The sequence below is a fragment of the Protopterus annectens genome, chromosome 5.part1 (assembly GCF_019279795.1).
Source record: "Protopterus annectens isolate FY-2018-M chromosome 5.part1, PAN1.0, whole genome shotgun sequence".
Lineage (NCBI taxonomy): Eukaryota > Metazoa > Chordata > Ceratodontiformes > Protopteridae > Protopterus > Protopterus annectens.
Window position 1 is genome coordinate 367,008,761 of NC_056736.1, and position 26,082 is coordinate 367,034,842.

The window sequence follows — 26,082 nt, forward strand, 5'->3', positions numbered from 1 at the left end:
GCTCTCCTATGCTGTCAACTCCTTCTGGATGAAGGAATTCGTGATACTTAGCTTGCATGGTTGGCTATGCAAAAAACTTACAAAATTGTTTACAAATTTAGTATTACCACAGTAAACTGCTATGCTTTCAACCTGCATGGCATGATTAAACAAGATACTTGGCCAAATCAGGCTGCCACATTTCAGCAGCACTTAATATTTTATCAATATACTTGCGTACCTCTTCAGAATTGTGCAAAGAAAACATTCGGAAAAGTCTTAAACAGAAATTTGCTTTATTTTCATATGATCTAAAAAGTTACTAAAATTCTAAACAATTTATTATAATTGCATACTAATGATGCCAAATACCACTCTGACCCATTAGCTTCAATATTAGCTTAAGAAATAATTGTACACATTTACAAGTTTACTGGTTTCACCAAACATGCAAAATACAAAGTGAGCCATCTGTCAAGAATAAAAAGTCAAGTATGAAAAGGGATTTCAAAATACCGATGGGCTTCACAATAAAGTTCCACTGTTCAGCTTTAATGCTATCACAAGCCCATGTTAACTACGGATACAGAATGCAGGTTTTAAATAGAAAATTTAATTAAAACTCCCTTCCCAGACTGCAACGTAATTGCCTCAACCACATTAAAAACCATATGCATCAAAAAGTACAATGAACTGGTAAAAATTTTAGTGGAGTCCATTCACTCAACAGATTTCCAAACTAAACACAAAAGTACACAAACGCAAAACTTGATCACAGTAACATAGCATCCTAAATATTAGGAAATGAAAAGAATGTGATTGAGAGAAAGGCAAGGAAGCCCCCTGTTTAGGACTAATGGCAGAGCTGTGTCAATATTGCACACATTGGACAGAAAATGGGGCACATAAAACTAGCTACTTTAGAAAGATGTCCAGTTAAGATCCACACATAAGGCAATCTTCTCGGTTTTCCAGGGAACAGACCATAGCTGCAGTGTTTCTCTCCTTTTCTCCCTCTTTTGCAACCTTCTCGGCCTCTTTCATTTTGTCCAGCTGCTCTCTGTTGAGTGTGAACTGAATAGGATTGGCTGCTGGTCTTGTCCGCAGATAGTACATTCCAGTCTTTAAGCCCTAAAATACAGAAGTTAAGATCCCTCAGACACTGCAATTAACCTTTATAATTTTGCATGTTTGGATATTTACAATTTATAAGAAACCTGCCTTAACTTTCTGCTACCTCATGAAAATATGACTGAATACCAAACCATGCCCTTTCCATTATCAGTTATGTACTTGCCAGAATAGATTTGCCTGGTCTGTATGGACAGTGGAACAGGACTAGTCAAATTTGGTAATGAATTTCATGATTAATCTCAAGGTCGAGCTCCTCCCCTATCCCATAATTCCCTGCTCTGAGGAAATGCTCCAGATCTAGTTAATGTAATACCCAGGCAACACCAGGAATCCTACAGGTCCCTTGGAATAAATTTTGCAGGTGAAAAGTTGGTTTTAATGTCTGGACAGAGACCAAACAAATATCAACGAAAACAGTTACCAGGAAAAATACTGGGTAGATGCCTGGGAAGAAAAGATTCAATGCTGTATTTCGTTTTCCTGCAAACATCCAATATGTATGGTCATTTTTGGAAGTACAACAAAACACAACTTGCAAAAGCTGTCAATTAGTATAAAATACACAGTAGCTGAAGACTTTCTAGTGAGAACTAAGCTTTATTTAAAAATGCTCATAGCTGGAGGTAAAGTGGAGAAACTTAATTTGATGCATTAGTGCAAAGGTGTATGTAAACATATGAAGTTAAACATTTACAAATTTACCATAATAGTTACTTTAATATGCAAATGTACTTGCTCCCAAAGTAGGAGAGAAGAATTGTAATTCTAACTCAAAGATTGCTGAAGAAAGAGAAAGTAAAATGTCTGCAAGAAAGTGGTGCAAGAACTATGGTTAGAAGATGGAATATAAAAAGCAAATTATAGGACAGGACCAAAGTACCTAAAACTTTCATATTTGGTCCAGTCCTGCTGGACACCAAGGACAGAGCCTCTAGATACAGGAAGCCTAGAACAGCAAACCATTAAGTATGGAAGCTGTGAGAAGGCCAAAGCCATAGCGAATGTGTTCAAAACTAATTTTGTAAAGGTATGCAAGGGCCGACTTAACTGCAGCACTATCTTTTTGGGTACACCAAGAAAAGCAGCTGAAGTAGCCTTGGCTCCAACAGTGTGCAGTATTGGTCTGTCACTCAGGGTCTTGTCATCTTGAAAAGCAAAAAAGATAAGCCAGGTGGTAATGTGACAGCAAGCTTCAACACCTTGTGACCTTTTACTGAGGAAAAGGGAATTAAATTGTGTTCATGCCTTGAAATACTGGCCTGAAGTCATCTTGAGGATAAAATTAGGATTAGTATAATCTTGTCTGGGTGACCATATTGAGCTTTGGTTACCAATGCAGTTTTCCTTAAGAACTTCATGGAACCAGAATCTGATGTGTAGGGACACCCCTGAGAAAGGCTGTAGAGGTAGATGCAGCCCTGGCTGAATGGCGTCCGATGCCCTGTGGGATATGTTTTCCATGGTGCTTATAGCAGAAATGAATGCAGTGGCCTATCCATTTTGAAATGGCTTGCTTTGAAATAGCTTTCCCCTCTGTCCCTGTAGCAAATGCCACCAGCAGTTCAGATTTCCCTTGAGGTTTAGTGATGTCCAAGTAGAATCTAAGTTCTGTGCACATCTAAGGAGTGTAGTATCCGTTCCTTTGTTCTGTGGGTTAGAAAAGAAGGTAGGCAAATGAATGGACTGATTAAGGGCCACAATGGATACAACCTTGGGCATAGAGGGATTGGTTCTGAGGGACACCGTCCGCATGAAAGATGATGAAAGGCTCCACTGCCATAAGGGCCTGTAATTCGGATACCCTTCTTGCAGAAGTGATTGCTAAAAGGAAAGCTGTTTTTCCAGGAAAGGAATTTGAGGAACTGCTTGAGCAGCGGGTGAGAAGACGGAAGGCTCTGTGCTATAATGAGCTGAAATGGCAGAGGCATTAATTTTGATGGAGTAAAAGGACAAGCCCCTATGAAGCATCTCAGTCAAGTATTGTAGAAGCAGAGGTAAATTGGGCACTGCTGCACTCATCCCTTGAGACTGATTATAGGCACAAAATCTTTTCCATTTTGCAGCACAAGATTTTTTAGTACTAGGCCCCCTTGCCTCAAATGATATCCATCACTGATTTACTGAGGGATGGTAAAGGAGAGATTAGGTAATTAGCCAGGCTGCTAGGTTCAGGGTTTGCAGCTGAGGGTGCAGAGTCTGGTTCTCCTGCTGAGAGGACAGGGAAGGAGTCTGAGGCAAGTGCCATGGGGACAAGCGTGACACTGCGCAAGAGGGGGTACACCAGTGTTGGCGTGGCCAGTCGGGTGCAATTAAAATTGTCTTTGGCTTTCCCTATTTGATCTTTACTAGTACCTTGGAGAGCAGAGGAGGAAAAGCAAACTGAAGGATATAGCATCCACTTTCCAAGCTAGTTTGTGGGGAATCCTTGTGCAAAATTTGTCCAATTGATGGTTCTAGGGGGGGAGCCAAAGCCAGAGGCAAATGGTAATGCTTGGTAAAGGTGTGCACTGAACTCCAAGTTGCAGCTTCCAAGATATCTTTGGTAGGTACTCCTTTAAGGTAGGCAGTAGAAGTGGCAGTTGCCCTGGTGGAATGTGGTCTAATATTACTAAGTACTGGTTTCCCACATTGTGTGTAGCAGAACCGGATAAGTGTCCTATCCACTTTGAAATGGTCTGCTTTGAAATAACCTTTCCCTGCGATCCTGCAGCATATGATACAAACAATTGTTCAGATTTTCTGAAAGCTTTTGTTTTGTCCAAGTAGAAGCACAATTGCCTATGTCCAAGGAATGTAGAAGTCTCTCCCCTTTATTCTGGGGATTTGGATAAAATGTTGGCAAGTGAATAGTTTGGTTAAGAGCCACACTGGATACCACCTTGGGCATAAAGGTGGTGTTTGTTCTTAAAGAAATCCTGTCTTGGTAGCAAATGATAAAAGGCTCCACTGCCATTAGTGCCTGCAGTTGAGACTCTTCGTGCTGAGGTTATTGCCAGAAGCAGAGCAGTTTTCCATGATATATATTTTAACTCTGCCTAATTGGCTGGATCAAAAGGAGGTAAAGTGAGCTTTTCCAAAACGAAATTGAGACCCCAAGTTGGTGTTGGTGCTCTCCGAGGTGGTGTTATGCTTTTAGCCTCTCTGAGATAATGCTTTAGCAATGGGTGAAAGAAAATAGGAGGATGTGTGTTCTAATGAGCCAAGATGGCAGAAGCGTGAATCGTAATGGATGAGGATAGTCCTTTGTCCAGCATCTCAGTCAAGTATTGTAGAATCTGAAGAATGTTAGGGACTAAAGGATCAAGGTTTTGAGCCTGGTTCCAGGCACAGAATCTCTTCCACTTTTCTGAATAAGATTTCCTGGTGCTAGGCCTCCTGGCCTCCAAAATGACATCCATAACAGCTTTAGAGAGAGAAGTTGTCTGTTTGGCTAATGAATCTGCCATGCAGCCAGGTTTAAGGTTTTGAGCTGACTGTGCAGTATCAGATTGTTTTGCAGAGTCAGAAGGTGTGGAATTTGAGGCAAAATCCAAGGTGGGCCTTGAGCCAAGTTATTTAAGATTGGGTACCAATGCTGGCGTGGCCAGTCTGGAGCAATCAGAATCAGTGTTTTTTCTTGTCTGGCTTTTAGGAGTACCTTTGTAAGGAGAGGCAGAGGTGGAAGGCATAAACACTTAGGCTTTTCCAGCTGAACGAAAGAGCATCCACTTTCCATGCTTGTGTGTGATAAGTCCTTGTGCAGAATTTTTGTAGTTGGTAATTCAGTGGTGAGGCAAAAAGATCTATATCTGGGCACGCCCATTTTTGCATCATCATGCTGAAGACTTGTGGATTTAATTTCCACTTGTGAGGATCCATGATGTTTCTGCTCAAGTCAACTGCAGAGTGTTTCTTTCCTGGCAGGAATTGTGCTTGCAGATGAACTTGATAGGTTAGAGCTGTGTTCCACAAGGTCATGGCTTGTCTGCATAGGGGGCAAGAATGAGTGCCCCCTTATGTACCACATTACAGTGGTGTTTTCTGTCTTTAATAGTAATTGTCCTGGATGTAGAAGCTCCTTGAAAGCTGTAAGGGCATTTTGTACAGCCAACATCTCTTTTTGATTGATGTGAAGATGCATTTGGTCTGTGGTCCATTTGCCCTGAATACATTTTCCTGCCATGTGTGCTCCCCAGGCGTAATCAGAAGCGTCTGTTAAAGTCTGCCTGGCTGTGGGAAGAGTGAAAGGCTGGCCCTTGCTGAGGTGACATGCCTGTGCCCACCATCGAAACTCCTGTTGTAGGCAGGGAATTAGTGGTATTAGTCTCTAAGCTGAGAGAATGTTGAGACCAAACACTTTAGGTACCATTTTAATTTCCTCATATGCAGTCTTTCATATGGAATTAGTATTATGCAGGATGCCATGAATCCCAAGGCCTGCAGACTTTTTCTTGCAGGGAGTTGGGACTTTGTTGCCATCAATTGAAAATACAGAGTCAGTTGTCCTTGTTCGTCTGGCGTGAGATAAGCCATCTGGGCTGTTGTATTTAAGCTGGCACCCAGGAATATTCTCTTGTGAGGGCACTAGTTTTGATTTTTTTGTTTACAGTGTACCCTAGGCAACTTAATCTTTTTATGTACGCCAGATGCTGTGGAAGACTGTCCTTGCTCTCTGCTTGAATCAGGCAGTCCAGATATGGATATATTTGAATTCCTTTTTGTCTGCAAAATGCAATTACTGGTGCCAAGCACTTGGTAAAGACCCTGGGCGCAGTAGATAAGCCAAAGGGCAGTGCAGAGAATTGGTAGCGCATTGAACCGGCTATGAATCTGAGGTATCTTCTGCAATTTTGTCTGATGGGGACATGTAGGTATGCCTCTGAGGTCCAAAGCAACAAGCCAAGCTTTCTTGACCAACATGAGAAGGAGCTGTTGTAGTGTCAGCATTTTGAATTTCGGAACATCCAGGTAAGTATTTAGAGTGGAAAGGTCCAGAATGGGTCTCCAGGCTTTGTCCTTTCTGGGTACAAGGAAGAGTCTCGAGTAAAATCCTTGTCCTTTTTCCTGCTGTGGTACTTTTTGAATAGCTTTCATGTCCATGAGCTGTAATTTATTTTTGTGCCTCTGACCATTGATTTTGTGGCAGGTCTGGCATTCCTTTTAGCCTTGGAAAAGTGTGAAAGTGGAACCTGTAACCTTGAGACAATATTCAGCACCCATTTGTCTTGGGTGATTGCTTGTCAGTTTTGAGAAAAAAGTGCTAGTTTCCCCCCTAAGGGAGCTGCCAAACGTGAAAAGTTTGGCATTGGAAGGGGGAAGTCATTGGGACTGTTTCCTGTAAGGTTGTGACTTGTCCTCACCTCCTTTTGGGTTTGTAGCACCCCACTGTTGTGGTCTGTAAGAGCCTTGTGGCGGAGATCTGCCTCTTGGGTGTCTATCTGCCTCTTTGTGGCCTGTGACAATGGAAAGGACCAATTCTTTGTAGGCCAATTTCTGCTAAATCGTGGTGGCTGTACCTGTAAGAAATCCTTCAATGTTTGCATAGATTTTGCCTTGTCCTCCATTTTCTTTAATACTTCTGCCTTAATACATAAATATAAATTATCTTGCTGCAAAGGAGCATCCAATAATTTTGCCTTAACATGATCTGGCAAACTTTGTTCTTTTAACCAAGCATGACTTCAAATCACAGATCCTGTAACTGCTGCTCTACAAGAAGTTTCTAATGAATCAAAACCACATTGCAAAGTATGCTTTCCCACTTGTTCAGCTGCATGCAATAAATCCTGCATTTCCTTATAATCAGGTTGTTCTGCATTTGTACTCATTTTCTGTTTTGAGACCGTAAATATTGTTGATATTTAAGCATGTGAAACTGGCAATTTAGAGCCCTCACTGCTAAAGTTGGAGGTGTAAACTTTCTTTCCCCATCTGTCTAATGCTCTAGAGTCCCTATCAGAGGTAACTGGATTCTTAGCTGTGGAAGCTTTAACCCCTTTGGGATCCTGGGAAATTGTTGCTGACCCAGAAACTGGGTTTTTATAAAGAAATTTGAGAGAGTCAGGGACTAGTACCTGTCTGGCTTGACTGGAGGGGTTAAAGAATCTGGATTTAAACTAGATTTAGAGAACACATCATCTACAATGTCCAACACTGGCAGAATAGCAAGGGGCTGTACTGAGGCAGTACAAAAGTCGGAACCTTTTCTTGGATTCAGAGTAATCCTGGCACTCCCAATGGAAATGCTCCCTCATGGTATGTAAAGTTTCCCCAAAGAGTAATCCTCAGGAGGAGAGACTGAAGGAATTGATTCTTCAGCATCAGAATACTCATAGGGGGGTAAAGAATATCCCTGGTCTGAACAGGAATCAGAATATATTGAAACCTGGTCAGAGGCATCATAATCTGTATCCTGCCTAGGCCTTTTATCAGGAGTGGGATGGGAACCCCTGATCAGAGTTAAAGTCTTCGGCCATCTTGAGCATCTGTTTGTTAGGCATGAAGGCCTGTCCAGGTGAATGCTGTACTTGCTTGTCTTTAATGTAGGCTTAGTCTTGGCTGTAGTTGCAATGGTAAGTTGAGTAGGCCTGAAAACACCCTCAGAAGCAGATGCCTGCTCAGCGGCTCTGGACCCATCTGAAGGGTTAATCTCCGTTGGCCCAACACCTTGAGTATCCAGAGGCCTAAGCACCTCCATGTGGGAGTCCGTCACGGCCTGTGGCTCTGAGGTAGCAGGCGTCAGGGGCTGCGACAGCGCCTCACTAAAAACCAGCAACTGGCCTAGAAGAGGCTTCGTAGTGCATTCCGGTTGTCGGTTGTTCTGACGGCATTGTATAATTAAACCTTCGGCCAAAGTAATGGCGAGCAAAATCAAACAGACGTTTTATAGTGCGTTTGTTAAATCTAGCACAAAACCAACTAGTGACGTTGTGATCTGGGCCTAGGCATGGAATACAGTAAGAATGAAAATCCTTATGAGGTATTTGCTTCCCACAAGAAATACAATTATTAACTTACTGACATCGGTCTGAGGCAAGAAAAAGTTTCCCCAACGGGGTACCTAGCTTTATTGAAGACTTCGGTTCTGAAATCAAATTTGAAATCTCAGGAGTCTGCCGTCCAGCACCTGTGAATTGCTTTTGTTTAGTGCACCGTGCGGCAAGAAAGACTGAAGAAAATGTCGTCTGCTGCTTCTTATATACCCCTGGTGCACTGACATCAGGGAAGAGGCGACAGCAACAGATGCCGGACCAAGACTTTGGAACTCAGGCCGACTGCGGGCACGCCTGACTGCAGGATAACTCAAGTGCAATGACTGCAGCAGTGAAACATGATCAAATCTGTCTGAAAATCCCAGTCATGAGGGTTTCACACACTTACACTAGAGTAGTCATATGGGGACAATATCTGATGCATCATAAAACTATCAAAGGTACGCTGGAACCCAACTTAACTTGGGAGGTATTTTGCACCATCTTTCAAATTTATGAGGTTGCTTGTTTTCCCTTAAGGGTACTCTTAACTGCACTTCAGTGCTTTCAAGCCAGATAGGCGGCATGTCAGGGGTCTGACTGCAGGTGGATGAAACCGCATGCCCTTGTTTCTTTTGGAATGGAGTCTCAAAGGGCTTCTTTAGACTGGTTGCAGCCATAGATCTTTAGGGGAACTTCTGTCCAGTGAAACTTCGCTGCTCGTTACCTGGGTAAGCCCACTAAACAAAGTTCCCTTTTTACAGTGGTACCACATGAGAACTGTGGTCAAAGGAGTTGCCCAGAATTACATGACAGGCCAACAGACACTAGGAAAACACTGCCAGGAAAAAAACATCCTTAATATGCAGAAGAGGTAGGAACAATCCAAGAGAACTGGAACCTACCTCCTGTAACCCCATCTAAGGAGGGGCAAAATGGGTTAGTGGGGCCAAACTCCATTCTTGCTCTAGTTTTGGAAATTCCCCAAGCTTTTTGGGGAGCAGCCCTATGGATACCAAAAATCTTCAAAATGGCAGGTATTCCATTTTGGGCAAAACATTCAGTACTATCGGGGGGGACTTAGCTTCTGAAAATACTTCTCAGCTATTTGAGGAGGTTGCAGGAGTAAGTTAGGGGGCTAGAGGGAGGGTAACCAGGACTGCACTAGTGAATATACTAACATCTACATTTATGGTAAGTGTACACAATTGTACTAAGTTCTTAGTGTTTCACTGTTGCAGTCTTTACATTTGGGTAGATTCCCAAAGCTATGGTTGGGAGGAGTTTATACAGCATTACAGCCAGCTATAAGGCCCTGCAAGACAGCAGTGACAAAGCCAGCTCTGGATTTAGAGAAAAATGGAAAATTATCATGTTTGGTGAAAGTATGTACAGAGCTCCAGGTAGCCGCTTCTAGGATGTCCCTGGTAGGAACACCTCTGACAAAGGCTGCAGAAGTAGATGCAGCCCTGGTGGAGTGAGATCTGACCCCCTGGGGGATAGGTTTTCTATGGTGCTTATAGCAGAAATGGATACAATGGCTTATCCATTTAGAAATGGTTCGTTTTGAAATAGCCTTCCCCTCTGCAGCAAATGCTACCAGCAGTTCAGATTTTCTTAAAGGTTTAGTCCTGTCCAAGTAGAATTTAAGTTGCCTGTGCACATCCAAGGAATGCAGAATCCGTTCCCCTTTGTTCTATGGATTGGGAAAGATTGGAAAATGAATGGACGGATAAGAACTATACTGGAAACCACCTTGGGCATGAAGGATGGATTGGTCTCGAGAGATACCCTGTTTGATTGAAAGATCATAGGCTCCACTGCCACAAGGGCCTGCAATTCAGATATCCTTCTAGCTGAAATGATTGCTAGAAGGAAGGCTGTTTTCCAAGAAAGAAATTTTAACTCTGCAGTAGCAGCTGGCTCAAAAGGAGGTAGAGTTTCTCCAAAACAAAGTTAAGGTCCCAGGCAGGGGTTGGAGCTCTCCTGGGTGGTCTCAAGTTTTTTGACCCTCAGATACTGCTTGAGCAGAAGATAAGAGAAGAGGGGAGGTTCTGTTATAATGAGCTAAAATAGCGGAGGTGTGGATTTTAATGGAGAAAAAAGACAGGCCCTTGTGAAGCATCTAAGTATTGCAAAATCTGAGGTAAATTGGGCTCTGCTGTGCTCATCCCCAGAGATTGGTTCCAGGCACAGAATCTTTTCCATTTGTCAGCATAAGATTTTCTAGTACTAGGTCTCCTTGCCTCCAAGATGACATCCATCACAGGTTTGCTGAGGGATAAGGGTGAATTTAAGCGATTAGCCAGGCTGCAAGGTTCAATGTTGGAAGCCGAGGGTGCAGAATTCAGTGGTTCTGCTGAGACAGCAGGGAAGGGGTTTGAGGTAGATGCCATGGAGCTAAGTGCAACACATTGCGCAGAAGGGGGTACCAGTGTTGGTGCAGCCAGTCTGGAGCAATCGAGATAACCCTTGGTTTGTCCTGTTTGACTTTTAGAACTTTGGAGAGCAAATGCAGTGGGGGGAAGGCGTAGACAGATAGGTTTTTCCAGCTGAACAGAGCATCCACTTGCCAGGCTTGTTTGTGGGGAGTCCTTGTGCAAAACTTGTCCAACTGGTAAGTTCTGGGGGAGGCAAACAGATGTCTGGGCTCCCCCATTCACTTGTCAACATGTTGAAACTTCTTGGTTCCAGTTTCCACTCTCGTGGGTCAATGAGGTTTCTGCCTAGTCAGTCTGCCACTGTATTCAATTTTCCTGGCAAGAATTGAGCTTGTAGGTGCACTTGGTAGCTCAATGATGTGTTCCACAACGTCATGGCTAGTCTGCAAAGGTGGTAGGAATGTGTACCTCCCTGCTTATGTACCACAACCATGGTGTCAGTCTTTACCATTAGTTGTCCTAGAAAAATGTAGTCCTTGAAGGCTGTCAGAGCATTCTGTACATGCTAGCATTTCTTTTTGATTGATATGTAGGTGCATTTGATTTGGGTTCCATTTGCCCTGAACGCACTTCCCTGCCAGGTGAGCCCCCCATGCATAGTCTGGTGCATCTGTAGTTAGGGTTTGGGCAGCAGGTGGTAGTGTGAATGGCAGTCCCTTGTTTTGGTGGCAGGCCTCTGCCCACCATAGGAACTCCAAGCGTAAGCAAGGTTATGATAGGAATCATTGTTTCCAGGTGGTTGTGATAATGTCGACTCCATAAACTTTTTAGATACCGCTGTAGTTTCCTCATATGCAGTCTCGCATATGGAATTTAGAAGACTGCAGGAGGCCATGAACCCCAAAGGCTTGCAGTATTTGTCTAGCAGATAGCAGGGTTTTTGTGGCCACTTGAAGTAACCAAATGAATTTGCTTTTCTGGCGTGAGGAAAGCCATCTGGGCAGTTGTATTCAAGCTTGCACCCAGGAATGTAATTTGATAGGGTACCAGTGGAGATTTTCATTTATGGTGTACCCCAGGCAAGTTAGAATCCTTTTTACAAACGCCAGATTTTAAAAGTATGCCCTGATTTTCTGCCTGAATTAGACAATTGTCCAGGTATGGATATATCGGAATATTTCTTTGCCTGCAAAGTGCAACAACTGGAGCCAAGCACTTTGTGAATACCCTGGGCACAGTAGACAAGCCAAAGGGCAGTGCAGAGAATTGATCATGCGAGTAGCCTGCTTTGAAGCGTAGGTATCTTCTGTAAGATTCCCTAATTGGGATGTGCAGGTATGCTTTTAAATCTAGAGTTGCCAACTTTGCCTAGCATAGGAAGTAATTGAGTCAGCATCTTGAATTTTGGAATCTCCAGAAAGGTGTTTAGACAGGTCCAGGATTGGGTGCCATAATTTGTCTTTTCTGGGTACCAGAAAAAGCCTGGAGTAGAAACCTTGTCCCTTTTCCTCTTCTTGTACCAGTTGAATAGCCCCCATGCTTGAGGGAAAGTACTTGTTTTTGAGCCTCTGCCCACTGATTTGAGTGCAGGTCTGGCCACCTGTTTGGTGTTGGCAACGTGTGGAAATAACTGTACCCCTGGGACACTATTTAAAACCCATTTGTCCTGGGTTATGAGTTTCCAGTTCTTTGCATGAAGAGCAATCTTTTCCCCCCAAAGGGGTGGTCAAAAGATAAGTGCTTGGGAATTTTAAAAGGAAATCACTGAGACTGTTTACCATAGGAGGTGTAGTGTTATTTCCAGATTTGGAAGTGGAGGCCCCTCGCTGCTTAGTTATGACAGTCCCCTGGGACTGAAACCGGGGTTTTTTGCTGTGCCTGGGTTTGGCTTGAGGGGACCTGGATGGGACTGGAAAGGACCAATTCTTAGTAGGCCAGTGCCCACTAAATCTTGGCGGTTGCACTTGTAAAAAAATCTTTAACAGTTTGCAGAGATTTAGCTTCATCTTCCATCTTAACGTCTTCAGCCTTGTTGCCAAACAAGCGACCCTGATTTAAAGGAGCATCCAAAAATTTAGCTTTAACATAATCAGGCAAAGATTGCTCCTTAAGCCAAGCATGCCTTCTAAGCACAGACCCAGTAACAGCAGCCCTGCAAGAGGCCTCTAAAGAATCAAAACCACATAGCAAAGTGTTTTCCAACTTGTTTAGCAGAATGCATTAAATCCTGTAAATCATTTTCCACAGTCAGGAATCATTTTCTGTTTAAGCAGTCCAATAATATGCTGCTGATACTTTAACATATGAAATTGGCAGTTTAAAGCTCCGATTGCCAAGGTAGCAGAAGTATAAACCTTCTTACCCTATCTATCCAGTGCCCTGGAATCTATCAGAAGGGGTAGGATTTTATTTACATTAGAAGCCTTAATGCCCTTGGGCTCCTGAGAAAGTCTTGGGATCTGCAACTGGATTTTTGAAAAGAAACTTGTGGGACTCAGGAACCCTGTAGTATCAGTCAGGTTTACTAGGAGCCTGAGGCAGGGAATCAGGGGCCAAACTGGTATAGCCAAAGGCCTATGCTGAGGTAGAAGTAGGAAATCCCTAAGCCTCTTGAATCAGAAAATTCCTGTCTTTCCCAGTGGAAATGCTCCCTTAAAGTATGTAAAGTTTACCCAAAAGAAAAATCCTCAGAAGGGGAAGCAGAGGGAATGGAATCCTCTGCAGAATCCTCATAAGTACGTATGGACAAATCCAGGTCATCAGAAGAAACAAACCTGATCAGAATATTCACTCACTCAGCCCTAGGCCACTTGGGGGGAGGGGGGTTGACTAATCCCGATTAGAGTAATTAGATCTTCAGCCATTTTTATCATTCGTTTTTTAGGCATAGGAGCCTGAGCATGTGGCCTGGGCGTCGGATTTAATATGAAAGTCTGTAGGCCTGAAAACACCCTCAGAAGCCAGTGCCTGCACAGCGGCTCCGGACCCATCCAAGGTAGAGATCGTGGGTTCCATCGTTGAAGCGGCTCACGGCATACCAGACTCCGAATGAGTCTCAGTAGAGAATCAGAAGTAGCAAATACAAGGTGCTGAGAAAGCGTCGCACTGAGTACCGGCAAATTGGCTTAGGAGTCTCGTCTGCAGTTTTGGACCTTGGCAGCCTATCTTTACGTTTTTTCGTAATCCCGGTAGTCTGATGTCAAAATATTTATAGGCAAAAATATACAGACGTATAGTGCGCTGATTAAATTAAGCACAAAACCGACAGCAAGGTACGCCATAGTCAGGGCCTAGGCAAGGAATACAGTACGAATGAAAATCTGAGGTATTTGCTTTCCAAATGTAATGCAATTATTAACTTTTACAGACATCGGTAAGGAGCAAGAAAAAGTTTCCCCAACGGGGTACTCAGCTTTAAGTTGAAGACTTGGGTTCTGAAACTCTAAAACGAAAACTTCAGGAGTCGACCGACTGGCACTTGCGAACTGCTTCTGCTTCGGGCACCGCACAGCAAGAAAGACTGCTGTAATGGCATCTGCTGCATGTTTTATACCCCTGACGACCTGATGTCATGGAAGGGACAGCAGCCGAAGCAGGACCCAAGACTTTGTTAATCAGGCAGACTGAGGGCAACCTGCCAGCAGATTACCCAAATGTAATGACTACAACAGTGAAACACGAACATCTTGTCGGATTTCTTGCAGTGTTTTGTTCTGTGAAAACAAGAAAGACTGCTGTAATGGCATCTACTGCATGTTTTATACCCCTGACGACCTGATGTCATGAAAGGGACAGCAGCCGAAGCAGGACCCAAGACTTTGTTAATCAGGCAGACTGAGGGCAACCTGCCAGCAGATTACCCAAATGTAATGACTACAACAGTGAAACACGAACATCTGGTCGGATTTCTTGCAGTGTTTTGTTCTGTGAAAACAAGAAAGACTGCTGTAATGGCATCTACTGCATGTTTTATACCCCTGACGACCTGATGTCATGAAAGGGACAGCAGCCGAAGCAGGACCCAAGACTTTGTTAATCAGGCAGACTGAGGGCAACCTGCCAGCAGATTACCCAAATGTAATGACTACAACAGTGAAACACCAACATCTGGTCGGATTTCTTGCAGTGTTTTGTTCTGTGAAAACAGTTGCCTGAACATAAAGATGCAACAAATATTCACCCTGATTGGCAATTGTATGGACTGGTCAATGTTGGCCTCCATAGCTACTTTAGGCATAAAGGATAGATTTCTATGAAGGGAAACAGTCTATGAAAAATAAGGTGGTTTGGAAGAAAGGGCCTCAATTTCTGAAATGTTTTAGCTGATGTGATGGCCACCAAAAAGATAAGTTTTCCATGAGGTACTTCCATCTCCTGAGTTGCTAGCTTGTTCAAAGGGCTTCCAAGTTGGGCCTTGGAGGATGAGATCCAACAGAGGAGACAGGTCTTTTAATAAGGGGTCCATGTAGGAAAATTCCTTTCATGAAGCTTTACACAATCTAGACATGGACTCCAAAGAATCTTTAGCATAATTGGATATAGCTGCCAGCTGAAGCTCGACTAGAAAAACTAGCCCCTTCCTCAGAAAAAAAGATGGCTGAGACAGGAGCAGTGAAAGGATCAAAGGTTTTCCTTGGTGGCCCAAATGGCAAATGGTTTCCATTTGCTTTTGCATACCTTTTTAGTAGAAGCTGAGAAGCCAAGACAGTTTTGAACAGGGGAAGACAGCCTGGACCTTTGGACTATCTTTGGAGAAACCAAGCAGTTAGATTGTGATGTAGGCCGCCTGATAGGCAAGAAAGAAGGCCCTGTCTGGGTTCCAGTATCCATGGAGAATATTTTAGGCAAGACTAGAGGAAGGGGGAACAAGTAGGGACAATGAGGATCACTGACCTTTTTGCTTTCTGCAGAAAGGTCAGCATCAGTGGCAACAAAGAATAAGCATAAAGGAGACCAGAAGGAAATCATGAACCAGAGCATCCCTCAGGAATCCCCTGGAGGTGGGGGATCAGAAGAATCTGTTGCATTTGTTTTGAAGGGATTCAAAGAGGTCGCAGGTCGGGTAGCCCTAGTAGCTGAAAAAATTTTGTACCTGGGAACCACGAGGAATCAAAAGGGACCTGCTCAATTTGTAAGAACACTGGACTTCACCAGTATGCAAGCTGCAATCTGAAACCGGTTACCTATTCTCAGACTCCTTGTACACAAAGGATATCAAGTCCCTCCTGGTTTGTTGATATACCAGACTGCTGGCATGTCTATGAATTGCAATAGTTCCTAAACGGAGAATGTCCTGAAAAGCTTGCAACATTAGGAGTACTCCTCTCCAGAGCACTTGTATGCAATTAGGCTCTTGAGTCCACATGCCTTGGACCATCTTACCTTTGAAATATCCCCCACCCCAATTTGGAAGTGTCCATGGTCAGTGGCTGTGGGGAAGCAGAAACTACCCGCTGAGGAGCAGGTTATCCAAGACACCATAGTAGATGCCCCTTGCAAATCAGTGCTAATTTGATAGGAACAGATAGAGGCTGGAAAAGAACAGACCATTAAACAGCTAGGATCCACTGCAGAACTTGCACAAAAACTGTGCTAATGGGACAGGATTGATGGCAGCTGCCACAGAAACAAGAGCTTGAAGTATTAATCTTGCCTGTGGAGACAGGAGTTCTAGGATTGTTTGTACTTGTCCGTTTAAATGCAATGGGGAGACTGACTACTTGATCTGTTGGGTCCAGGAAAACCTCAATGAATTCCCAAATTTTTACTGAGGACGGACACTCAGATTTATAGTGATGCCTAGGGAACTGGGTATCTGAAAAAATCCCTGGCTTGAAGTTGATGCCTGGTTGGGGAAGTTAGAAGCCAGAGGTTGTCCAAGTACAGAAGCACCCAGGAATCCCTGCTGTCAAATGAGCTATTGCCACACATTTGGTAAAACACCCTGGGGGCTGTAGAGCCCAAACAGAACTCTGAATTGATAGTGAGACTCCCAGCCAGAAGCACAATTTCTGGAGCATTTGCCCATCTTGTGTTAAAATGGGTCCTGCAAGTCTACAGAGCACATCCAATCGTCCTTCGACAACAGTAGGATTTACTGTACAGTGATCTGAAACTTCTTGCTTAGATCCAAACTGGTCTCAGGCTCCCAGTTTTCTTTGGCAGTAAAAAGCAGCAAGTGTAAGTTCTGAACCCACTTTGTCCAGTTGGTACCTCTTGGATGAATTTTTATTTGGAGTTTTTAGCTTCTGGAAATTGTGCTCAACACCCAAGCATTTGTTGCTGGATTGGTCCAGGCATTTGAGTGTAGGGAGAAATAACTGACTGCCTCCAGAGTTGAGCAGTCAGGCAGCACTTGAGTGCTGATAGGGCCTGGGGTTCCCCGAAACCCTGATTCGGCAGACCCCCCCCCCCCCCCCCGAGGCAGCTTCTCCCATTGAAACCACCTCATCTGCCCCTGAAGGAAGAATCCCAGTGTTGATCCTGAAAAGACCTTTTGAGGTTTTTTTTTTTTTTTAATCCGGTCTTCTTACCTCCTTGATTTCTTGAGAAGTCCGTTGAGGGCCAGAAAACAGACCCACTGCGAAAAAAGGAAGCATCAAGTATCTGACGGATGGGCCCAAAGACAGCATTCACAAACACCACCTTAAAAGGTTCCAAAGTGATAAAGCCTCATCCAGGCATGTCTAATAGCAAAAAAAAAAAAAAAAAAAAACAGAAAAGAGGGTGTAGCCATAAGGGCTTGAAGCTGAGACCCTTCTGGCCCATGTCAAAGCTACTAGCAGTAAAGTTTTCCATGTGCAAAACATTAAGGGGGCCTTGTTAGCTGGTTCAAAGGGTGCCAGAGAGCTTTTCTAACACATAATTAAGGGTGCCAGAGTGTTTTTCTAACACATAATTAAGATCCCAGGGAGGAGGAGACTGTTTCCTGGGAGGACGTAGGTGCAGAACACCCTTGAGGAAAAGTTCGTCTGGGAGTCTAGATGCCAGCAGAGGGTCCATAGGCAGGCAAACATGGCAGACAGGTGTGCTTTTAAAGAGGACAAAGCAGACTGCAATAGTTCACACAGGTAAGACAGAATCAGGGGAATAGCGCTGTCCAGTGGATCCATCTGTCTTAGGACACCAGATAGAAAATCTTTTCCTTTGGATTTTGTGTTGGGTTTCCTGTCTGCAGGACTGAAAGCATGTCCCATTGTACAGGTGTCTGAAGGGAATCAGAATCCTATCCGCCACAGGGTGAGGTGCAGAGACCACCACTGTGGGTGTATCCGTGTCCCCTTGTGTTGTGAGTGTAGGTCCACTGGAGGGGTAACTTGTGGTGATTGCTCGGACAGATGAAGTAGAAGTACAGTTGTGTACACTTACCATAAATGTAGATATTAGAGTATATTCACTGCTGGCAATCACCACACTTGGGTTATCTGCCTGCAGGTAGCCCTCAGTTGACCCGAATACCAGAAATTTAGTATTTCTGCATCAGTTGCTGTCGATTCAGAATGAACATCAGGTTGTCAGGGGGTATAAAATAGGCAGCAGATGCCATTACATCAGTTTTTCTTGCCACAAATGTCAGGAGCCCCCAATAGGGAGCCAAGTTATGGTGGGAAAATTACCACCAGTAAAAAGTAAATGCCAATACCCCTGCAAGGGGTGAGGAATATACACAGTAGAGAGAAGGGGGCTGTAGGGAGGGAAATCAAGACTGCAACAGTGAATACACTAACATCTACATTTATGGTACACAACTATACTATGTTCTTGTTTCATTGTTGTAGTCATCACACTTGGGTTGATTCCCAAAGCTGAAGGGTGGAGGCAGTCAAGAGTTTGGGCTGGCTAGTATGCCCTGCAGGACTGCTGTTGCAAATCCCGTCCTGGATTTGGAAAATATAGGCAGGTGGTGGTGATTGGTGAATGCGCACAGAACTCCATGTAGCAGCTTCCAGAATGTCCCTGCTAGGGACTCCCGAGGAATGTTGTAGAGGTAGAAATTACCCTAGTGGATTATGTTCTGACCGCCTGAGGGGGTTGGCTTCCCATGGTGTTTGTAGCAGAAATGGATAGTGTGCTATCCATTTGGAAATTTATATTTTGAGATGGCTTTGCTTTCTGCCACTGGTGCAAAACTGAGAAGTAACTGGTGAGATTTCCTGAAGAGCTTAATCTTATTCAGGTAGAATCTGAGCTGTCTGTGCACATCCAAGGAGTGCAGGATCCTTCCCCTTTATTTTGAGGATTAGGGAAAAATGTTGGCAAACAGATTGGTTGAGAGCCACACTGACACTACCTTAGGCATAAAAAGGAAGGATTAGTCCTGAGGGAAACCCTATCAGCAGGAAAAATAATGAAGGGTTCCACACCAATAAGTGCTTGTAGCTCACTCTTCTAGCTCACTCTTCTAGCTAAAGTGATGGCCAGAAGCAAGGTTGTTTTTCAAGAGAGGAATTTTAACTCTGCTGACACTGCAGGCTCAAAGGGGGGTAGGGAGAGCTTTTACAGTACAAAGCTAAAGTCCCAAGCAGGGGTGGGTGCTCTCCTTGGTGGCCTTAAGTTGTTTGCCCCTCAGGAACTGTGAGCAGGTGAATGGTGGCTCAGTGTTATGAGCAGAGATGGCAGAGGCATGGATCTTAATGGAGAAGGATAGACCTCTGTGGAGTAGATCTGCTAGGTAAATCCAGGATTAGAGGTAATGAGGGCAGTGCTGTGTCCCTCTCCTTTAGATTAAATCCAGGAGCAATACCATTTACTTAGCATATGATTTCCTTGTACTGGGTCTTCTGGCTTCAAGAATGACATCCAGCACCTGCTTGTTTAGGCTGGTCACTGGAGGAGAATTCAAGGAATAAGCCAGGCCGCAAGATTCAGGGTTTGCAGATGCAAGATCTGTCCCACCCTGCTGAGTGAGGAGGGTCAGGCTCTGGAGTAGGTGCCAGGATGGCACTAGTGAGACTGCAGTAGTGGGTACTAGTGCTGGCGTGGCCAGTCCAAGGCAATCAGAATTGTCCTTGGTCTATCCTGTCTTGAGCAAAATTCTTGAGAGAAGGGGCAGAGGGGGAAATGCATAGAGAGGTTTATCCACTGGAAAAATAGAGCATCCACTTTTCAGGCCCTGCTGTGGTGTGTCCTGGTGCAGAATTTGCCGAGTTGGTTATTGCAGGGGGAGGCAAAGAGATCCACCTCTGGGGTCCCCCATTTCTGGATCAGAAGGCCCTGGGCTCTGCCACTCGTGTGGGTCTAGGAGATTTCTGCTAGTCTGCCAGTGAGTTTTGTTTGCCTGGCAAGAATTGAGCTTGCAGATGGACCTGCATGTCCAGGACAGTGTTCCACAGGGCAATGGCTAGTCTGCAGAGTGGGTTCCCCCCACTTGTTGATGTACCACAACTTTGGTGCTGTGTTTATTAGCAGGGGTCCTGGTGAGAGTAGGGATCTGAAAGCTGTTACAGCGTGCTGAACAGCTAGCATTTCTTTTTGGTTGATGTGCAGATGAATTTGTCTTGGGCTTCAGTGGCCCTGAATGCACTTGTCCAGGTGTGCCCCTCAGGTATAGTCTAATGTGTCTGTGGTTAGGGTCTGGGCGACGTGGGATTGAGCAAAGGGAAGTCCCTTGTGGTTGCATGCTGCTGCCCACCAAAAAAACTGTCCTTAGACAAGGTATGATTGGAATGACAGTTTCCAGGTCCTGAGAGAATCTTGGCACGAAAGACTTTGCGTACGAGTAAAAGTACAGTTTTGTACCTACCATAAATGTAGATGTTAGAGTGCTAATAAACTGCAGTCATAACATATGGGTTCTCCTGCCATAAAGTCTAGGTCTGGCATCTGTTGTACACCATTTTCTTCAGTCTTTCTTGCCTCAGATGTCAGGTGCCCCCCTATATATATATTTTTTTATTATTTTTATATATATATATATATATATATATATATATATATATATATATATATATATATATATATATATATATAAAAAAAAAAAAATATATATATATATATAAAAATAAAAAAAAATATATATATAAAAAAAATATATATATATATATATAAATAAATAAAAAATATATATATATAAAAATATACATATATATTATATATATATATAAAATATATATATATAAAATATATAATCATGCATTGCAATATAATCAAAAACCAGTAGTTGCAAGCAAATACACCATAGAAGGATAACCCAATCAAGTTGTAAGATGAGGAGTTAGCCACTAGGTCTGTACCCACAGGGGGAGGAGGGAGGGAAACCTGGACTGCAGCTGTATTAGCACTCAAACATCTACATTTATGGTAGGTACAAAACTGTACTATGTTCATCGTGCATACAGCTGCAGTCATAACAGATGGGTAGAATCCCAAAGCTACGCACAGAGTGGTAGGCACTAGGTGGAACTGGGAGGAGCCAGAATGCCCTGCAACACAGCAGTGGCAAAGCCTGCTCTAGTTTTGGAGTATAAAGGTAGGTGGTAGTGTTGTGGCTGCCTCCAAAATATCTTTGGTAGGGACTCCTCTGAGGAAGGCTGCAGAAGGAGTAACAAAACCGTATGCAGTGGCCTATCCATTTTGAAATTGTCTGTTTGGAAATTGGCTTCCTTGAGCTCCTACAGCATAGGACACAAAGTTGTTCCGATTTCCTGAAAGGCTTTGTTCTGTCCAAATAGTAACGTAGCTGTCTATGGATGTCTAAGGAATGTAGCAGCCTTTCCCTTTGTTTTGAGGATTGGGGTAAAAGGTAGGTAAGTGTATGGCCTGATTTAAAGCTACCCTGGATACTACCTTAGGCATAAAAGACGGGTTGGTTTGTAGGGAAACCCTGTCCTGATGGAAGATGAGAAAGGGCTGCACAGCCATGAGGGCTTGTAGTTCCGAGACCCTACGAGCTGAGGTAATGGCCAGAAGGAAAGCTGTTTTCCAGGACAAATATTGCAAATCTGTTGAGGCAGCTGGTTCAAAGGGAGGCAATGTTAATTTTTCTAGAATGTAATTAAGATCCCAGGCTGGTATTGATGGTTTCATTGGAGGTCTTATATTCTTAGCCCCTCTGAGGAACTGTCTTAAGAGTGGGTGAGAATAAGGGTGGATCAGTGTTGTATTCTGCAGAAATGGCTGAGGCATGGATTTTGATGGAGGAAAATGAAAGTCCACTGTTCAACAGCTCAGCTAGATACTGTAATATCTGAGGCAAATTCAGTTTTCTAGGATCCTGGCCTTTTTTCTCATTCCAAGTGCAAAACAGTTTCCATTTTGCGGAGTAAGCCTTTCTAGTAGATGGCCTTCTGGCCTCCAAAATGACATCCTGCACCTCCTTGGAGAGTAGGGTCTGTTGTGGTGTTAAGGAATTTTCCATGCAGCCAGACAGTGTTTTCATCTGACTGAAGAGTTTTGTAGCTGTGCTGAGTCAGTAGTAGAGGCATTAGAGGTAGGGTCCAGGGAGGAGAATGTGTTAGGCTCCTCAGGAGTGGGTACCAGTGTTGTCTTGGCCAGTCTGGAGCAATCAGTATCATCTTCGGTCTGTCTGCTCTTGCTTTCAAGAGCACCTTGGGCAGAAGAGGCAAAGGTGGGAAGGCGTAAACTGTCCGTGCTGCCCAACTGAAAGAAAGGGCGTCCACTCTCCAGGCCTTTGGATGGAATGTCCTTGAGCAGAATTTTGTCAATTGATTCCTGTGGGAGGCAAAGAGATCTATGTCTGGCCTTCCCCACGCTTGAATTATCTTTGTAAACACTTGAGGATGCAACTTCCATTCGTGCGGGTCTGTCATATTACTGCTTAGATTGTCTGCCAGCGTGTTTTCCAAACCTGGCAGGTACTGTGCTTGAAGTTCGATTTGCCATTCCAGAGCCATGCTCCAAAGTGACATGGCCAGCCTGCACAGGGGGTATGAATGCGTTCCTCCTTGTTTATGTACCACATTACTGTGGTGTTGTCTGTTCTTATCAATAATTGCCCTGGATGCAGGAGGTCCTTGAAACCTGTAATTGCATTTATCACTGCTAGCATTTCCTTTTGATTGATGTGAAGGTGCTTTTCCTTTTGGGACCATTTGCCCTGAATGCACCCGTCTGTCATGTGTGCCCCCCAGGCGTAGTCTGAGGTGTTCGTTGTGATGACTTGATTTGCTTGAGGCTTGCTGAATGGAAGACCTGTGTTTGTTTGGCATGCTTGGGCCCACCATAGAAATTCCTTTTGCAAACATGGGATTAGTGGTATTATTGTTTCCAAACTGTGGCTGTGTTGAGACCATAGGTTTTTTAGGTACCATTGAAGTTTCCTCATATGCAACTTTGCACATGGGATTAGAAGAATGCAAGATGCCATGAAGCCCAGAGCCTGCAGGATTTTTCTTGCAGTTAGCCTGGTACAATTTGCTAGTATTTTGAAGTACTGAGTTAGTTGCCCCTGTTTTTCTGGCGTAAGATAGGCCATCTGGGTGTTTGTGTCCAAGTTGGCACCCAGGAAAATTATTTTCTGAGATGGTGTTAGCCTGGATTTCTGTTGACTGTGTATCCCAGAGAATTCAATAACCGTGTTACATAAGCCAGATGTTCCAGAAGTATGTGTTTGCTGCCCGCTTGGATCAGGCAATCGTCCAAATAAGGGTAAATTTGTATCCCTTGAAGTCTGCAGTAGGCAATTACTGATGCCAGGCATTTCGTGAATACTCTGGGCGCAGTAGATAAGCCAAAGGGCAATGCAGAGAATTGATAGTGGATTGAACCTGCAAGAAATCTGAGGTATCTTCTGCAGCTTTGTCTGATTGGGACATGCAGACATGCCTCCTTGAGGTCCAATGTTACCAGCCAAGACTCCTTGCCCAGCATGGGAAGAAGCTGCTGTAAGGTGAGCATCTTGAATTTTGGTACGAGTAGAAATGTGTTTAGGATGGATAAGTCCAAAATGGGTCTCCAATCTGTTCCCTTCCTTGGTACCAGGAATAGTCTGGAATAAAAACCTTGACCTTGTTCGTGAGTAGGTACCTCTTGAATAGCTTTCATGTCCATGAGCTTTGAAATTTGTATTTGAGCCTCAGCCCTTTGTGTGGCAGGTTCGGCATACCTCTCATTTTTGGAAGAGTGTGAAAATGAAATCTGTAGCCTCTGTTTATAATGTCCAGGATCCATTTGTCTGTTGTGATATGCCAATTTTTTGAAAATAATGCCAGCTTTCCTCCCAAGGGTGCTGCCAGTTGAGACTTGCTTGGCATGCAAAGGGGAAAGTCATTGGGTTTGTTTCCTGTATTGTTGTGCACCGTCTTCGCCACCTCTTGGTGCTGGAGTTTGCCACTGTCTGCCTCTATATGATCCTTGAGATTGTCCTCTGCCCCTTGTGCGCCTGTATCTACCTCTTTGGGGCTTGTCCGTGGCTGGAAAGGACCAGTTTTTTGAAGGCCAATTTCTGCTAAAACGTGGTGGTAGTACCTGTAGAAAAGCTTTGACAGTTTGCATAGATTTAGCTTTTTCTTCCATTTTCCGTAGTATCTCCTTAGCATTAGTACCAAATGCATCCTTTTGTAAAGGAGCATCTAGTAGTTTAGCTTTAACATGATCAGGCAAGGTTTGTTCCCTAAGCCAGGCATGTCTACGAATAACTGATCCTGTAACAGCAGCTCTACTTGAGGCCTCTAGAGCATCATAGCCACATTGCAAGGTGTGTTTACCCACTTGTTCTGCTATGCATCATATCCTGCAACTCCTTCAAATCTGGTTGTTCAGGTTGTGACATTTTATTCCTCAATTGTGATAACAGAAACTGCTGATATTTAAGCATATGGAACTGACAATTTAAGGCCCTCATGGCTAGGGTGGCCGAGGTATATACCTTTCCCCCCCACCTTTCTAAGGATATAGACTTTCGGAAGGTAATGGATTCTTAGCAGTAGAAGCCTTCATTCCCTTGGGGCCTTGAGAAATGGTTTCAGGGTCAGCATTATGGCTTTTGTTAAGAAATTGGTGTGAGTTAGGAACTCTGTAGTACCCATCAGGCTTGACTGGGGCAGGAGGCAGGGAATCCGGATTAAGGCAAGCCTCCGAGTAAACACCATCAAGTATGTCCAAGACAGGAGGTATCGCCAGAGGTCTGTGCTGAGGTAGCAAAAGAAATTCCCTAGCTCTTTTCTTGGAATCTGAACAATCTTGGCCTTCCCAATGGAAGTGTTCCCTCAAGGTATGCAAGGATTCCCCAAAAGAAAAATCCTCTGGGGGAGATACAGAAGGAATGGACTGCTCTGCATCAGAATCTTCAAAAGGGGAGTACGAGTGTTCCTCTTCATCAGAATGTTCTGAAATAATGGAGCCCTGGTCAGAAGAGGGAGAATCTTCCTCCACTCTAGGTCTCTTGTCCGGAGGGGGTTGGGAACCCCTGATAAGAGTAATTAAATCCTCAGCCATTTTGAGCATCTGCTTTTTAGGCATGGGACCTCGAGATGGGCCCTGTGCAATAGGCCTCTTGGAATGCATGGCTGATTTGGACTTGGTAAAGGCCTTTATGGAAAAGGAAGAGGGTCTGAAGACACCATGGGTGGAAGTGGACCTGTCCACATTAAGAGGCTCAACACTCACAGTGGCTTCGGTAGCTGTAGTCAGGGTATGTGCCGAGGCACCTGCGGTCTCGGTTACAGAAGACACCGCCAGAGAAGTGTCGTCGGTAGTCAGGGGCTGCGTAGGCACCTCGCTGAGAATCGGACCACGTGTAGCCAGTTTTGGTGTGGTGTCTGTGGACACCGCAGACCTCGCATGTCGGTCTTTGTCCTTGCGTGTTTTGGACAAAACGGTAGTCGGAGTCTCAGACGACATTTTATAATCAAAAGCTTTACCAAAAAAGTGCTGGGCAAACTCCGCCCGACGCTTAATAGTGCGTTTATTGAAAGTAGCACAAAAGCAACAGCCCGAGACGTCGTGGTCTGGGCCTAAACAAGGTATACAGAGGGAATGGAAATCCTTATGCGGTATTTGCTTCCCACAAGAAATACAATTGTTAACTGTCTGACATCAGAGGCAAGAAAAGTTTCCCCAACAGGGTACTTAGCTTTCAAGAAGACTTCAGTTTCCAAATTTTCGTAATTTCAGGAGCTGGCCGACCTGCACTTGCGAACTGCTTCGGGCACCGCACGGCAAAAAAGACTGAAGAAAATGGCGTCGGCTGTGTCTTGTATACCCCTGTCGCACTGACGTCAGGAAAGAAAGCAACGACAACCGACACCGGACCTAGACTTTGGAATTCGGCTGACAGAGGACCCGCCTGACGGCAGGAGAACCCATCTGTTATGACTGCAGCTGTATGCACGATGAACATCTTTCAATGGTACTTAATCTGGCATATGGAATTAGGAGAATGCAAGAGGTCATGAACCCTAGGGCCTGCAGGATTTACCTTGCGAATAGCTGGGTTCTGGTGGCCATTAGTGAAGTCAGTCAGATAAGCTTATTTTTCTGGAGTAAGGAATGCCATCTGGGATGCTGTGTATGCTTGTTCCCAGGAATTTAATCTTTTGACTGGGGACTAGTTTTGATTTCTTTTCATTTATATAGTGTACCCCAGGAAGGTTAGAAGGTTCTTTACAAATGTCAGGTGCTGCAACAGCATTTCCTGTCTGCCTGAATCAGGTAATCATCCAAGTACGAGTAAATCTGAA

At 44.2% G+C, this 26,082-nt stretch overlaps 1 protein-coding gene across 1 annotated transcript in view; it reads right to left on the reverse strand.

Moving 5' to 3' along the window:
* Positions 1-258: 258 nt before the first annotated feature.
* The window catches only part of RRM1 (ribonucleotide reductase catalytic subunit M1), an 848,556-nt gene continuing 822,732 nt past the window's right edge, over positions 259-26,082 (reverse strand). The window contains exon 19 of the mRNA XM_044073038.1: positions 259-1,110. Within this exon, the coding sequence (XP_043928973.1) occupies positions 916-1,110 (195 nt within the window). The 3' untranslated portion in view covers positions 259-915. The remainder of the gene's footprint in view (positions 1,111-26,082) is intronic.